Source organism: Larimichthys crocea, chromosome XII, assembly GCF_000972845.2.
Source record: "Larimichthys crocea isolate SSNF chromosome XII, L_crocea_2.0, whole genome shotgun sequence".
Lineage (NCBI taxonomy): Eukaryota > Metazoa > Chordata > Actinopteri > Sciaenidae > Larimichthys > Larimichthys crocea.
This window is the reverse complement of record NC_040022.1, coordinates 5234769-5249030: the sequence shown is the minus strand read 5'-3', so window position 1 is coordinate 5249030 and position 14262 is coordinate 5234769. Positions and strand designations below refer to the sequence as shown.

At 37.7% G+C, this 14262-nt stretch overlaps 1 protein-coding gene across 7 annotated transcripts in view; it reads right to left on the bottom strand.

The window, feature by feature from the left end:
• Positions 1-14262, bottom strand: part of si:dkeyp-72e1.9 (syntaxin-binding protein 4) — a 73784-nt gene that overhangs the window by 28897 nt on the left and 30625 nt on the right. For 6 of the 7 annotated variants that reach the window (XM_027285292.1, XM_027285290.1, XM_027285291.1 and 3 more), the window contains one exon: positions 864-937. In XM_027285292.1, the coding sequence (XP_027141093.1) occupies positions 864-930 (67 nt within the window). In that variant the 5' untranslated portion in view covers positions 931-937. Of the gene's footprint in view, positions 1-863; positions 938-6374; positions 6580-14262 lie in introns of those variants that run through there. The other variant, XM_027285289.1, reaches the window with a different exon arrangement.

Sequence of the window (14262 nt, the reverse complement as noted above, 5' to 3'; positions counted from 1 at the left end):
TGCCTGAAATAATTCAGTTGATGTACATCATCACATTATTTTAAAAATCATGTATAACATTGTACAATGTTTGACTGTATTTGTATACATGTATATGGGCTGTTTGTCCTTGCGTAGGCAAAAGCTCCACCAGCATGCTGGTGTGGAAGTAAATAACGATAAAAACAACAGCAGCTCACTGCATTCTTATCCCAGCTGAGTTAAGTGGGTTAGGGCTTTGCTACATGACCTACTTCAACACCGAGGCACAAGGATACATAGTCTGCATAGAAAAGCCTTTTAAATGTAGGACTTAAATTATTTGAGCTGTTCAAAATCAGTCTCCATTGCCAGCGAGTAGAAGATGATGAGTAGGGCTACAAACATTATGTTGTTAGTTTAAACTGTGCACGTGATTTGGATTTCTAAATAAATATACAGTATTGCTTGTGAAGACTGATTTGAAATACTAAACTCGAGGCTTATCACTTTTTCATGAGTACCACCCTCCTGATTGCTACTACATGCTATAACAAACTGCAACAAATGTATAATTACATATTTAGTGGCAATACAGAACGAGCAGTCCACAGAGTTAAAGCTGCACTTAACGCACTGACCATGGATCACATGTCTAACTTGAAACTATTGATAGTGATAATAAATCCACAAATGTTTGAAACTTTCAACTCATTGTTTTGATTCAGCAGCAGCTGTATCCAGTGAAGAAGCTGTGATAAAGCCTCGATGCCGAAACTACCTGCCTGGCACCATGCAGCAGACACTGTTTGCTAACAAGCTGCAACAACTTTGAAACATCTTGTTCTCTTGCCCACGAGTGGTTAAAAATGAGAAAATGAGAAAAAGAGAAAATGAGTACTTACCCAAGCCATTCTCACAGTCTGTAAACTCCATAGAATGAACAGCTCGATCTACTCCGTATGGACCCATTAGTGTCCTGTTAGAGAGACAGAAGAGAAGAGAAAATAAGTATGTGTCAGCAAAGCTACAGTCAGATTGTGACTACTGAATGTCAGTGAGTGCTTTACTTTGTGAAGAATATACATCCTTATGTCAAGAGTGGAACTTGGCAAGCACTGCAGATACGTTTAAAAAAATATATGAAGCTTACCCATCAGTCTTTATGTTTGTGCAACTTCCTCATCTACTGTATGTTGGACCAGTTTAAGAGTAAAACAAAAACAGTCTACCAAATCCAGACTGCATATTATCAAGTGTTGATGGATACTATTGTCCCAAATGCAACAAGGGCAATGGAGGAGCTGCTCACCGGTATAAAAAAAAGACAAAAGAAAAGATAAAAGAAAAAATATAGAATTTAATGAAGTTACTTAAATTAAAATGTGAAATACTCCCTGGAATACCTGAACAGCAAATCAGAAATTTTTGTTGTCATGTTGGTAAAACTACTGTTCCACTGACACCATATGCCATCACTTGCTTAGAGGTGCAAATATATACCTTGAAAACAGACTTTATGAGTAATATTCAAAGCGTGTTAACAATCCATGCACATTTTTAACATCAGAGCATCCAAACACTGAAATCCTGCCGGTAAAAATATATTCTGTTTGTAGCTGTGTTGAATAAGTTGTGTTTTTGCCTGCTGCTGCTACTGCTACTGCCACCTCACACACCAATCCATCCAAGAATGACACATCTATCTTTAACAGCAGAGGCAATGGCAGGGTCTTCTTTGTGCCCGTACATACTTTCATTTAGCACATCTGAAGATGCTCATCTTCTTTCACTGCCTGCTAGGAATCCAGAGACGCAGTGTCTTTTTTTTTTATTCTTGTAAGAATCCGGATCGTATAGAGTTCGTCTGTGCCAGCGGTGAGCTCGCATTTGCCTTCAAGTCTCAAACCCTGTGTGAGTATGTGCACATCTATTCCCACTTGTTGTGTTTCCAATATAATGTCTGTACATGACCTTGTACTGTGTGATATATTACATACATATTTTCCTACTGATGCTGTAGAGCTGCACGATTATTTTGATCAATGTTTTAATGTCCATGTTGTGCTACTTATTTTGCTATCTTTATTCACAGTGCATTTCCTAAAAGTAAAACATAAATTAAACTATACCAAAACTTTTTACGCCCTAAAAAAATCAATGGATGGATTTGGTGACTGGGCTGCTGCTGCAGTGTGCATGCCCAGGGGCATGACAGCCCCAAAAGTGAAGCCAAATCGATCACCCCTGTGGCTGGATGTTAGTTTGATGTTATAAGCAGTGGAGTTTTTTATGAGCAGACCTTGCATTTTAAACATATTGCAATATGGTATCTCCACTATGGAATATAAAGACTATTTGTTATCTAAAATAAAAATTGCACAATATTCAATACAAGCAAAAGCTTTGTTCAAATATTGACCTGATTTTCATGTATATATGGTACAAATAAATAGTGCAAAATGTTGCACTGATATACATGGTGTCCAGTAGACAACAAAATATGTCTGAATATGACTAAATAATGTTCATGTAAAGCAGATATACAACAGTGCCTTGTATATACATCTATTGTAACAAATCTATAACCATTCATAGATGTAGGGGAAAAAATACCAGTATGAATGAATGAGCCTACAAAGTCCAACAGATGAGGAACCTTGCCCTCGATGATCTTTATTTTACCCACAACAGCAACTAGACGCCCAACCTAAATTCAGATTTTTAGTGCTTGTTGAACTTGTTGTGATAGTAATGCACACAGACAGAGTCCTGAACAGTACAGCATTCGTTTACTGATTGATTCACATACACCCGTGGAGATGAAAAGCCACAATTTCCTCTCATCTACTGGATCTGCAAGGTTGTTGTCTGGCTTGCCTCCTACTTCTCTCCTCCCATTTTCAGTTAAAACAGACATATATTAAACTTAAGCTGTCCTGAGAGTCTGTCCTCACAAGAAAAATGATCATGTGAATAATAACTGTTGAAGACGTAGAAGTAGCATCATGTTGTTATAAAATCTGTTAGGTAGAAGCAGAGTAAATGATCAAAACTCATGAAAAACATGAAAGGCCCTTTATAGAACCAGTGTTTTGTCAGTTCTGGGTTACTGTAGGAGTATGGCAGCTCAACGTGGAAGCCTCGAGTAAGAGGACCGTAGTGCTGTAGAAATAGAAAGTTCATTCTAAGGTAACAAAAACTTTAGACGCTCTCATTTTAATGTGATCATACACTAATGGGAACATAGTTTTTCTTATTATATTCCATTACTGCCAATAGGATCTCCTAAAAACCTAAAAAGACCTTAAACCATACTTTTAGTTTCCAAAATTTAAATTTATGTCTTGGCCACTTGCGGAGCAGCACAAATTGTAAACATAACAACATTATTACCTATTAAAGGTTTGTTAGAGATGCATGGATCACTGGTCATAAAAAGGAACATTCTGATTAATAGCTGATGGATTGAAATAATACATCATTAATGAGGCAACATGCAGAAGAAACAATAAGTGCATCTGCCCATTAAGAGAGATGCTGTGTGCACTTACGTACGATGAACATAGCATAACATAACGATTACATAGTTTCCTGCTCAGGATCCTATGTTAATAAATCTTCTGTGTGCTTCTACACATTGTTTGAATTAAAACAGCCGTCCTCCTGAGGAATCCTGAACTCCATCAGAGCTGTGTAAAAATGTATTTCAAAAGCTTAAAAAAAAAAGCTAAAAATTCAGTTTCTTCTTCCGTCCTGTGAAATGTATAACTACAGTTTGTAGTTTTGTTTGTTAAATAGAAAAATGTAATGACTGCCACTGACAAGCACCCTCTTTCATCATTAAAGTAAATCACTAAAGACAACACTCGTACATCAATACAACACACAATAAAGAAATCGTCTGAAAAGCACTCACTGCTCGACATCATTTAAAAGGCAATATAGCCTACAGGGACCTGTAGAGCTGGAGTGACGGTCATGTGTGTGCAGGTCTCTAAATCGCAGAAAAGAAATGGTTCGGGTGGGTGATTTATGCATACATGCAAATTCACAGTGCACTGTGGGTAATCTCTTGGAAATGAGGTTGGCAGAAACTATTACTTAACATCTTAAGCAGCACAAGAACTGTTCACTCTGGTGAGTATTATTCATACTACTGATGAGCTGTAAATACAAGACTCTTCAGAGACAGATACTCTTACGTTGAGCTTCCCATGGAGCGGCTGTGGTTTAGGTGGGAGAGCAGGCTGCCTGCTGATCACAGGGTTTGTGGTTTGATCTCCACATTTTGACACGTCTTTGGGCAAAACAGTGAATCCCTCGTTCGCTCCCCCAGCTACTGGCAATGCACAAGCCAGTGCATTCCTAATTGCTGATCCCAAGCCTGGATAAATGAGGTAGGTCCAAATCAAATATGAAGATCATCAGAACTCAAATAGATGACCCGCTGTGCCGACCCTACAGGGAGCTGAAAGTCCTCACACACTGTACTGTGAGTAATCTCTTGGAGATGAGTTTGGCACAAATGTAGTATTACTTAACAGTGCAGTAGATCTTGATGTTTTTCTTTGTTGTTTGTAAAGTCGAGAATGAATTTCCATGTTTTCGTTTACATGTTTTAACAACTTTTAAATTAAATACATGGTATGCACTTTGACTCTTTATACATCTTCTTGCAGGCATCTTGCTCGCTTTTATATTGGCACAATATTGCCTTTTATTGGTCATTAACACCGCCATCAATCTCACACACACTGCCAGTCAGCAGAAATATCCTGTATGTATCACATCAGTCTGGTGCTGGTGACAGGAATGTGCATCCTTGTGAGGTAGAGCACAAGATAAAAAACACTTATTCCTTCTTTTCCTTAAAAAAGAAAGAAATCAAGATGCAGTGAGCTGTCTTTTGCAATAGAGAACACAAGTCTTGCTGTGTAATTCTCATAACCTTTTCTAAACTAAAATATGTACTACACTACTATGGGCAACAGAGTTATAAACACAAAGATGAGCCAAGATTTCCTACTTAATTCTTAACTATTTGTGACAGGGCCAGGTCTAAAAACCTGAATCCAGTTCAGTCAGTCCAGATGTAGTGGGTCCATTACATTGCATGCCCACAACTTATCTGTTGCATGCCGGCTCAAGATTCAAAATGCCTCCAAACCACAACAGCAACACAAATATCAGTGTACACTTTAAGTGACTGAATCAGTTGTAGATAATTAAATGAGCAATGTTGACCATTAAGTATCAGAAGATAAAATGTTCAACACAACAAGTGAACAGTCCTTTGTTCACTTGTTGTGTTGGCTCTGGCTCTCAGCATTAGCATAATTATTGGTGCATTGATTTGTCAATTAATTGACTAATCAATCAGCAGCAGTCATGGTGAATACTTGACAAGAGCTAATTAATATGCACACTTGTCACCAACTAGACATGGGGGTCTACTGTAGGCTGTCTACATGTGGTTATTGACAGCGTTGCAGATGAATTACTGAACATTATCTGTCAAAATTAAAGACTTTTACAGAGATTTTTACATAATTGTTATAAAAAATGCAATAGAAATATTTGGTTAATGTCACCCCTGGTTAAGAGGAGTGATCAGTCAGTAGTCACTATGAAACAGAACAATCAATATTAAGTTGTAAATCACCACAACCTAAAAAGAAATATATTATGCTGATGGGTCCAGTATATGCAAGAATTGCTGCAGGTAGATACACACACAAACTCTTGACACCCACCAGGCTTAGCTCAATGGAAATAATGATGAAGTTAGGGAAACGTGCCAATGTTTTTTTTTAATAGATCACACTAACCATTAGGAAATCACTACATAAGCTTGCTGTTACCATGACTTCTGAGATGGATTCATACTGAGTCCATCCTAACTTTGTTTTCAAACATAATAAACATCTGAATGTCCGTCACTGCAAAGGCAAACAAACAACCGTGGCACTCGTTGCGCACGGCGCACGACAAATGGAGGTCTGCACGGTCACCAAAATAAAAGCAGAAAAAACAACACAGCTTTAAACCTACGTGTTGATACAATTTGTTCCTCTAAAACACGCACACGGATACACATGTCGACATTAAAACATTTAAATGCAGCGCCACGTTTACCGCTTTACCGAGTGACCGCTTCTCGCGCTTTAACCGGACTTTAAAGCGTGTTTTTGTGTCCACACACACACACACACACACACACACACACACACACACACACACACACACACAGTAACATCACATTTCACCTGTTATTGTAGAAACAGACGCCGTAAACGCGAGTCCAACACCACAAATACAACATCCACTCAACACTTCACAAAAGTAACAAAGCAGCAGCGTCCGACCACAAACACCTCCGCCTCCAGACACCGTCCACATTTTCTTTGTTTTACCTGCTAATGATGACAGCTCCTTTATACATGACTGAGAAGGTTGGCATGTTGACATGGAGCCGCTTCTCCGGTACGACTGTCGGTCGGTCGGAGCTTCCCCAGCCTTCAGCCTTCAGCCTTCAGTCGCATGCTGGTGTGTGTCTACACAGGCAGCCACTAATTCCAGTTAACCAAACATCTCCACCTTCACCCACAGATTTAATCTCTTACGTAACTAAAGTCACCAAAAATTAAAAAAAAGAGAGGACACGAAGCAGTGAGGCGGGAAATTATTTTCTTCCTCACACAGTCACCTGTCACTTTTCTGATCGACTGCACAGTGTTTATTTGTTGCTTCAAATAAAAGTGTAGGTTTTTTATGTTTTAGATTATTAACAATGACTGTTCTGTTATTTCTATCCTCACACTCTTCTCAGCATCAATGCTGTTTTATATGTTTGTTTTCTTATTATTACTTGCACGGGTACCATATTTCATGTCCTGAATGACATTAAAAAGATCATTATCCTATGTCCTCATTACATTTTTAAATAATTACCACCTTAACACTTTATATTATAAAATATATATGTTATATATGTTCAATACTCCCTCTGCCACCCACTGCAGTGACAACTGTACAGCCAAAGAGAATTCAGACAGAGCAGGAGGGGCTTAGATGCCTTCAAACACATTAATGCATAAGTGCCCTGCTCTCCATTTAGAAACAGAAATTTAATCCTCAGCTCACATCCATTGTCATTTGTCATTCAAGCCTCTAACATCTGTGTTTTATAGCTGCCTGTCAGTGCTGCAACTAACAATTAATTTCCATCATCAATCGATCTATTGGCAAGTGGGGATGGATATGTTTATTCTACTAAATTTGGCGGGGGTAGAAGTGAATATCCCTAGCAGAGGGTATCAAGGGTATATTTGACCAAAAGTTTTAAGTCTAGTGTGTAGGATTGAGGCAGCTCTACCTTACAACGAGCCAAACAAACAAACAAAACACTGGGTCTAGATAGGGTCTTTTGTGGTTTTCACAAGTTTTGTGGGTGAAGCGAGGAGTATTCAGTTAGTCACAATCTTCAGCTTCACCGCTAGATGCCACTAAATCCTACACACTCTTACAAAAGCATGTCTAAAATGTCAGAAATGTAATCAGGCTGAGTTTCATGTTATATGATGGTCCAAAAGTTTTGCCACTAAAATAAACAAACACATTCTATTCATTAATCCAACGCAACACAACAAATTCTGCACACTGTGCTACATACAACATCTCAGGATGAATGTAGATTGTAGGTCCATGCAAATTAAACATAATTTTAGTGCAAACGAGTAATCAACATTTTTACTATCAAGCTAAATACATGTGAAAATCCTAGATTACCACATCAGCTAAGTATAGCCTCATAATCCCTGGTATGCAAAGACAAGAAATATCTACCAGAAAACATACCTGGAAAAAGCTAGAGGCATTTTCAACCTATGGAACATGTTTGTAGAAAAGCCTGGACGTCTGATTCTTGTTGTTAACACTGGTTCTGTATATTCCCTGTCATAATGTAGTGGGGCTGCCAAGCAGACACTGTATGATGAGTGCCAATTGATACGGAGATGATAAGCTTATGGCAAAAGGATCATACGAACAAATCCATATAGAATAGCGATGTGCTAAATATAAGCCTTTATAAGAGGGCTACTCAATGACTATTTTCTCGGGCCTTTAAAGCATTAATGCACTGATTTTGTTTGTTTGTTTGTTTGTTTGGCCACTTGGGGGCAGTAGAACAAAAATCAACATTAAGATCACCTTATAAAGCTGTTATGTATATATGCACAAAGAGTTGCTTATTTAAACATACAGTAGACATGAAGCAACATAAGCATTCATTGCATTCCTGCTTGCAGAAGACATCACCTGTGGGCAGGAAACCAAAACAATGAGCTAAAAGAGGCTAAAAAGCTTCATAGAAGCGGTGACAATTCTCTGTGGGTTCATCACTATGAGCATCACACACACATTTCATCCACTGTTAATATAAAAACTAATTAGTGTGGCTTTAAAAAAGTTACATAATTTTGCTCTGAAGAATAAAATAATCCACTTGACTTGCAGAAGATACAGCGCTCACTGATCAAAGAGGACATAACTGAGGTTATCAGTTCAGAGGGTAAGACCTCCTCAAAGGGTGATCTTTCTTCTCCAGGTCACTCCAGCGTATACATGCTCAGAATTTCCTCAGAGTTCATTTTTCCCCCATTGGAGCACCAGAAAAGATGTGGTCACAGACAGATATATAGAAAATCTGAAGAAAATGGGTCTGTTCTTCAAAATAATGAACTAATAATAATAATAATTTGTGTCTGTACAACACAATAAACACCATAATTCTTTCTGCTACTGCTGGTAGAAATGTGAAATGCAGTGTATGTTCCCAGTGTAATAGCACTGTGCACTATCATTGATTCAGTCTTGGGATAATGATTAAAAATTAAAAAAAGGTGCAATTTCATGTGAGACAAATAAAACCCATGATATACAAAAACAAAAAAGTTCAAACTTGTTTTACTTGTTAATTGACAACACAGACGCTAAAAGAACAGAGGACTGCGAGCAGAATATTAATTCTAGAACCTGGTATTTTCATTTTTCACTAATTTATACTAAAAATTAAAAAGCCAAAAATGGGGAGTGATATACAAGTCCTAGGTCATAGTTCAAAAAGAAAAACAAACTGGATTTTGGATATGAATGACTTACATAAACTGAGTTGTAATGAAGCTGCTGATAATATCTTTCACAAATGTTATATATGTTTTGTTATTTGTGGTTTTATTGATGCTCATTACAGAAATAAAAAGCTTGTTGTTCACAGCAGTAAATAATGCATTTTTCACACTTTACATCGAGTGGGCCAGACTGGACCATTTGGCAGGCTGATTCTTGCCTGCAGGCCATAAGTTTGACGCCCCTGCTCTAAAGCAATGCCAAGGTTTCTGGTGTTTACCCAGTTGTTAAGATAAGAAGAAGCTGGAGGCCGTCCAGTCTCTTAACTAACCCAGAGGTCTTGTACTGAATCCAGACACAGGCTCTGGGAGCACAGATGTAAGCCTGACTAACACTTGACCGATATGGTGGCCAACTTGTTGTCACTGCTGCCATCTCATTTGGTAATGCCGGCATAATGCAATGTTGTTATCTCTAGCTATGTGATCATTTGCCAAAAATATAACATTACAGAATTCTGTTGGTTAAAGGAAGAAAGATGACATTTAGACCAGCACATTTCAATTCTTTTTGATTTTTAAAACGGAACACAATATACTCTAAAAAAGACACTACTGCTGTCCAGGGTGCTGAATCTGTGCCAGGCGTGCCCTGTGGACATGGACGCTTTGTTTTGACTGATCACTTCAGCCAGAACATTTGTCTCACCTGCCAGACTTGCTATACTTCTGTACAGACCTTGTTTCACATCCCTCGCAGCTACACGGGTGCATAAAGTATAATTTAACACAAGAAGTCTCAATCGTGGCTGCGCGTCCAGAGTGAAGACCCAAGTGTAAGATCGAGTCATTATGTGCCCTTCAACTAAAGCATGTATCCAGTAATTTAGTCATTTATGAGAAAATAAGAATGTGCTAAAAGATTTCACTTTTGCTTCTTAATGTCCAAATGTGATAGTAGTCATGAATCCGTATTTGTATCCATTACAAGTAAAATTAAAACCCGCTGTGCTACCCGCTTGTAAAACTGTCGATGAGGTTTTCAGAACAGAAAGATTGTCGTCATTGTGTGTGACCATTATATGCAGGTGTGACTATTTAGGCCTACCGATAAACCAACATCAGCTGTGATATCTTGATCACTTGAAACTAAATAAGAATGATCAAATTCATCACTTATAATTTAAGAATACCATTATTTAAAAACTTGAATTTGAAGTTTTCAAATGCGCTTTTAATGTTTTACAGATAGATGTAGACTGAAAAAATGTGGCATATATATGCGTGTGTCTCAAGTATGCATGAGGTCTTTCATTTCACATTTTATATGAATACCAGATCAAGTGTGGTAAATTACATTTGTGACATTTACATGTTATTTGTGCATTTGTATTGTTCAATACATCTGGCCCTGGGTTAGGAAAAGATTGATCGACAGTCTGACCCACTGCAGCACAAGTTTAAAGATCGTCACTGTAGCCCTGCAGCTGGGTGACCCATTCTGTAGTCAGGGAAACACTGACATGCATTACTCTCTATTCTACTATATATTACCTTTTACTGTCTTGAGCTATTAAAGTAAGAAACAAAAAAAACAAAAAAAAACCTTTAACAGTCAACAGTCAGCAGCTGTGGTCAGGGAAACTCTTGGATTTCATGATATATAAACATACTGCATATGGTGCAAACCTGGACTTTCTGTTTTCTCAATGGAACAAAAACAAAGTTCATGTTTAATATCAAGATTATTCGGTAGGTGTATTTGTGTGAAAATCGAGAAAGATTTGCAGTTACATGCGGGGGCAGTTTGCTGTTCCTTTCATCATCTAGACAGCCTTTCAGAGGGACATGACTCTCGCTCAGGACCTTAAGCCTCACATTCAGTTGCACCTTCTTTCCTCTGCCATCCATATTTCAAAAGGTTTGAATCGTTTGTGTTTTTCTAAAGGGCAAATCAGTGTTTGGGGTAAGCCACAGAAATTCTTTCAATAAGCATTTGATTTGGGTGACTTGTGTTTACTTTGATCAGCCGCTGGATTACATAACATTTAAAATCCTGCATTTTTTAAAATGTAATACCTAGAGAAGCTTAGCAGTCCTTCAAAGCATCTCACAAAGACGCTTTGAAGAACTGAAGGGTGCTTTAGACCTGAACCAAAAAACAGCTGAAGGCTGCAGGGTGTTGCTTTATATTCACACACTGTCAAGGTCAATGGTTTTGTGGTGAAGTGCTATGGGGTGCACATTCATATTTATCACCCCACTGTGTTGGTAAACAGTTACAGTTACCAGATCCAGCAAACATTAGCATTAATTTGGTAGCATACATGCAACACTCACTCTTTTTAGCTCCTGTCTTGTCCCAACCAATGCCTGAGAAAGATGTGTCTTATTTATCAGCCAAAAGTTGCAGCATGTTCACCAGCTAGTTTCTAACTCTGTCTGCTATTTGCTGCTGGGCAGGTAGCATGCACAGGGTTCATTAGAGCCCTTTTTAATAAATACAGCTTCCCTCTGTTGGAGCAGAGAGCAAAAAACTAAACAATGAGCTAATAGAAGCTAAAACGCTCTGCAGAGATGGTGGTGGTTTGCTTTCTGAGTGTTTAAAGCATTCAGTATTTACCATTTTATGGAAGAAAAGATGCATACTCTTCAAGGCAAGTCATTTCTCTACAGTACTGTTCAGTCAAAAACAAAATGAATACATTACTGCTGGCGTGAGTAAAAGGTTTCTTTTAACTACTTATGCCCTGGTTACATTTCATAGAGGTAAAATGATTTTTCGAAAGTGATGTGCTGTGAGGAAAAAAAAATCCTCACACTGTAAAAATCAGTGTTCCCGCAAAATGGAGCTTGGGCCTTAGATAAACTTCCCTGAATAACTGAAGATTACAAATAGTCTAAACCCACTGGGACTTAACTACCCACATTCAAAATGTGTCCACTTTGAGCTTTAAATTGTTAAAAGTATGATATTCCAGGCTCGCAATTCAACTGGAATCATACTATGAATATAGGATCATACTGTGGAGTCATTTTACAAAATCCTATTATCCAAATAAGTGATTCCAAGGAAACTGTCAATGAAACTAACAGGATTTCTTAATTTTTTGCTTTATTTTTTTTCCATTTAATGTAATGCATAAGAGTGAAAGATGGCTCATTAATGAACATCATTCTACAGTATACTTACTTTGAATTGTTTACTTATTTAATTAAGTATTTTTGCTCACATCGATACCTTGAAGAAAAAAAAACAGAAATATCTCCCTACTGGTGTGTTTATGATCTGAGAAGATTCAAGATAATAGTCATGATCTATGTTGCTTCTACAGTAAAAAAAAAAAAAGTTAAAATTTTAGTTTGGTTGATCTGGTGACACGGGTGTGAACATGGTTCAGTGATTGAGGTTCCAGAGATCTGACTGGAACCTCACGTATGACACGTATCGACTGCTGGTGGCAGCATCCTGCCTTGTGCAGACTCTGTGAATCCCTTGTACATGCTAACAATTTGAAGTGCAGGCAAAAAAGGCAAACTACCACACAGAATGCAAATATACTGAATCGCTGAAGGTGAAAAATATTGATTATCAATGTTAGCAAAATGGATTTTTTAAAATAATGACACAATGTGAAGAATTTTTCAAACAAAGCAACAATGGTGCATCTTCAAGTGTAGTAGAAATAAAACAAAATCTAAAATAATGATATAAAATGTAGTGTTAAATAAAAATGCTGGTAACTCAGCTATGATGGACTGGTTCATTTTAAATTTCAAATTTTTGTCTCTGCTACATGGTTCCACTGTACAACACGCAAACACTGTCTCTCTAACGAAAAGGAGCACTAAGAAACATGTTTTAATAAGATGTTTTCCACAGATCTGTGTGTATGATTTTATGCTCATTACAGCACTACTCTGTGCATTAACAAGCGTATAGGTCCCTCCCTACACACACACACACACACACACACACACACACACACACATACACAAACAGATTTATTCTCTTCTTCTATTTGGCAGCCATGGCAACGACCATTTGCCTCCGAACTTTAATCACTAAATCTGCACAGTGGGTTGTTATCAGATTATGGGATTATCCAATCCACGCTGAGAAATCAAACAGGCTGGGACCCAATCACAGAGAGACACTTACGCTCACCCACGTACACAAACTTAAAACTCTTGGGTGAGCATGATGTGTTAGTGCAACAGAGAGCAACACGGCGAAAACTAAAGCGATCACTGCCAAGTGTTTCCAGTTACAAGGCTGCCCTCTATGGGTAAGAAGAGAAGCTGCATGTTCAGTGAACAGCAGACACTGACAGGGCTAACCCAAATCCCTGATGGAAAACCTCAGCAGTATAAGGAGGTGTCCTATGAAGCTGACTAAACAAACAGTTATGTTAACATTCAGTGTTTCTCATTAAAAATGTATGTGTGTTTTGTTTGTATTTTGTGTAATACAAACTGCCTTGAGGTCATTAGATAATAAAGAAGAAACAATCTTTATACAATTATAAAAACCAGGAACACTGACACCTTTAGCCCGTACAGTAATATCAATTTCTGTAAGCTTACACAAACACTATACATTCCTAGAGGAATGTTATAAGACTTCCTTTATGGGTTGCAGCTGTAGTCGGCTATGATAACAATGTCCTAAAAATATTCTGTGATCTTGAGAAACAAAAATAATTAAATCTGTGGCCTCTTCAGCCTTCTGTAGGAAAGAGTGAAAAAAAAAACAAGAAAAAAAATCAAAAGGCTTCTCTGGATCTGAAATATTAATTAAAAATATCACAGTCTCTTATTGTGTTTGCATATTCCAAGGATAAAAATACATCATGGTTGTGTGGTTATGCAGCTGATTAGGAGAAGTTTGCCTGGGATTATTTTACCAATGTTTTCACTACATCTCTTCATTTTCCAAGTAGATTTTAAGATGTGCGCATGCTGCCGTTTGAAGTAGAAACATCTGAAATCAGTGAGGGTGAGAGCACTGTCACCATTTACTTTATTCTTTTATGTACTCTTGACTTTTTCAGCATTAAACACAAGCTCATCTCTACCCAAGCCTCCTACTAAAAGGATAATTACTTATGAGAGAACATGCATTATAAATATTAAATTTTCTGTGAGTACTGTACCTGCACATTTTTTCAAA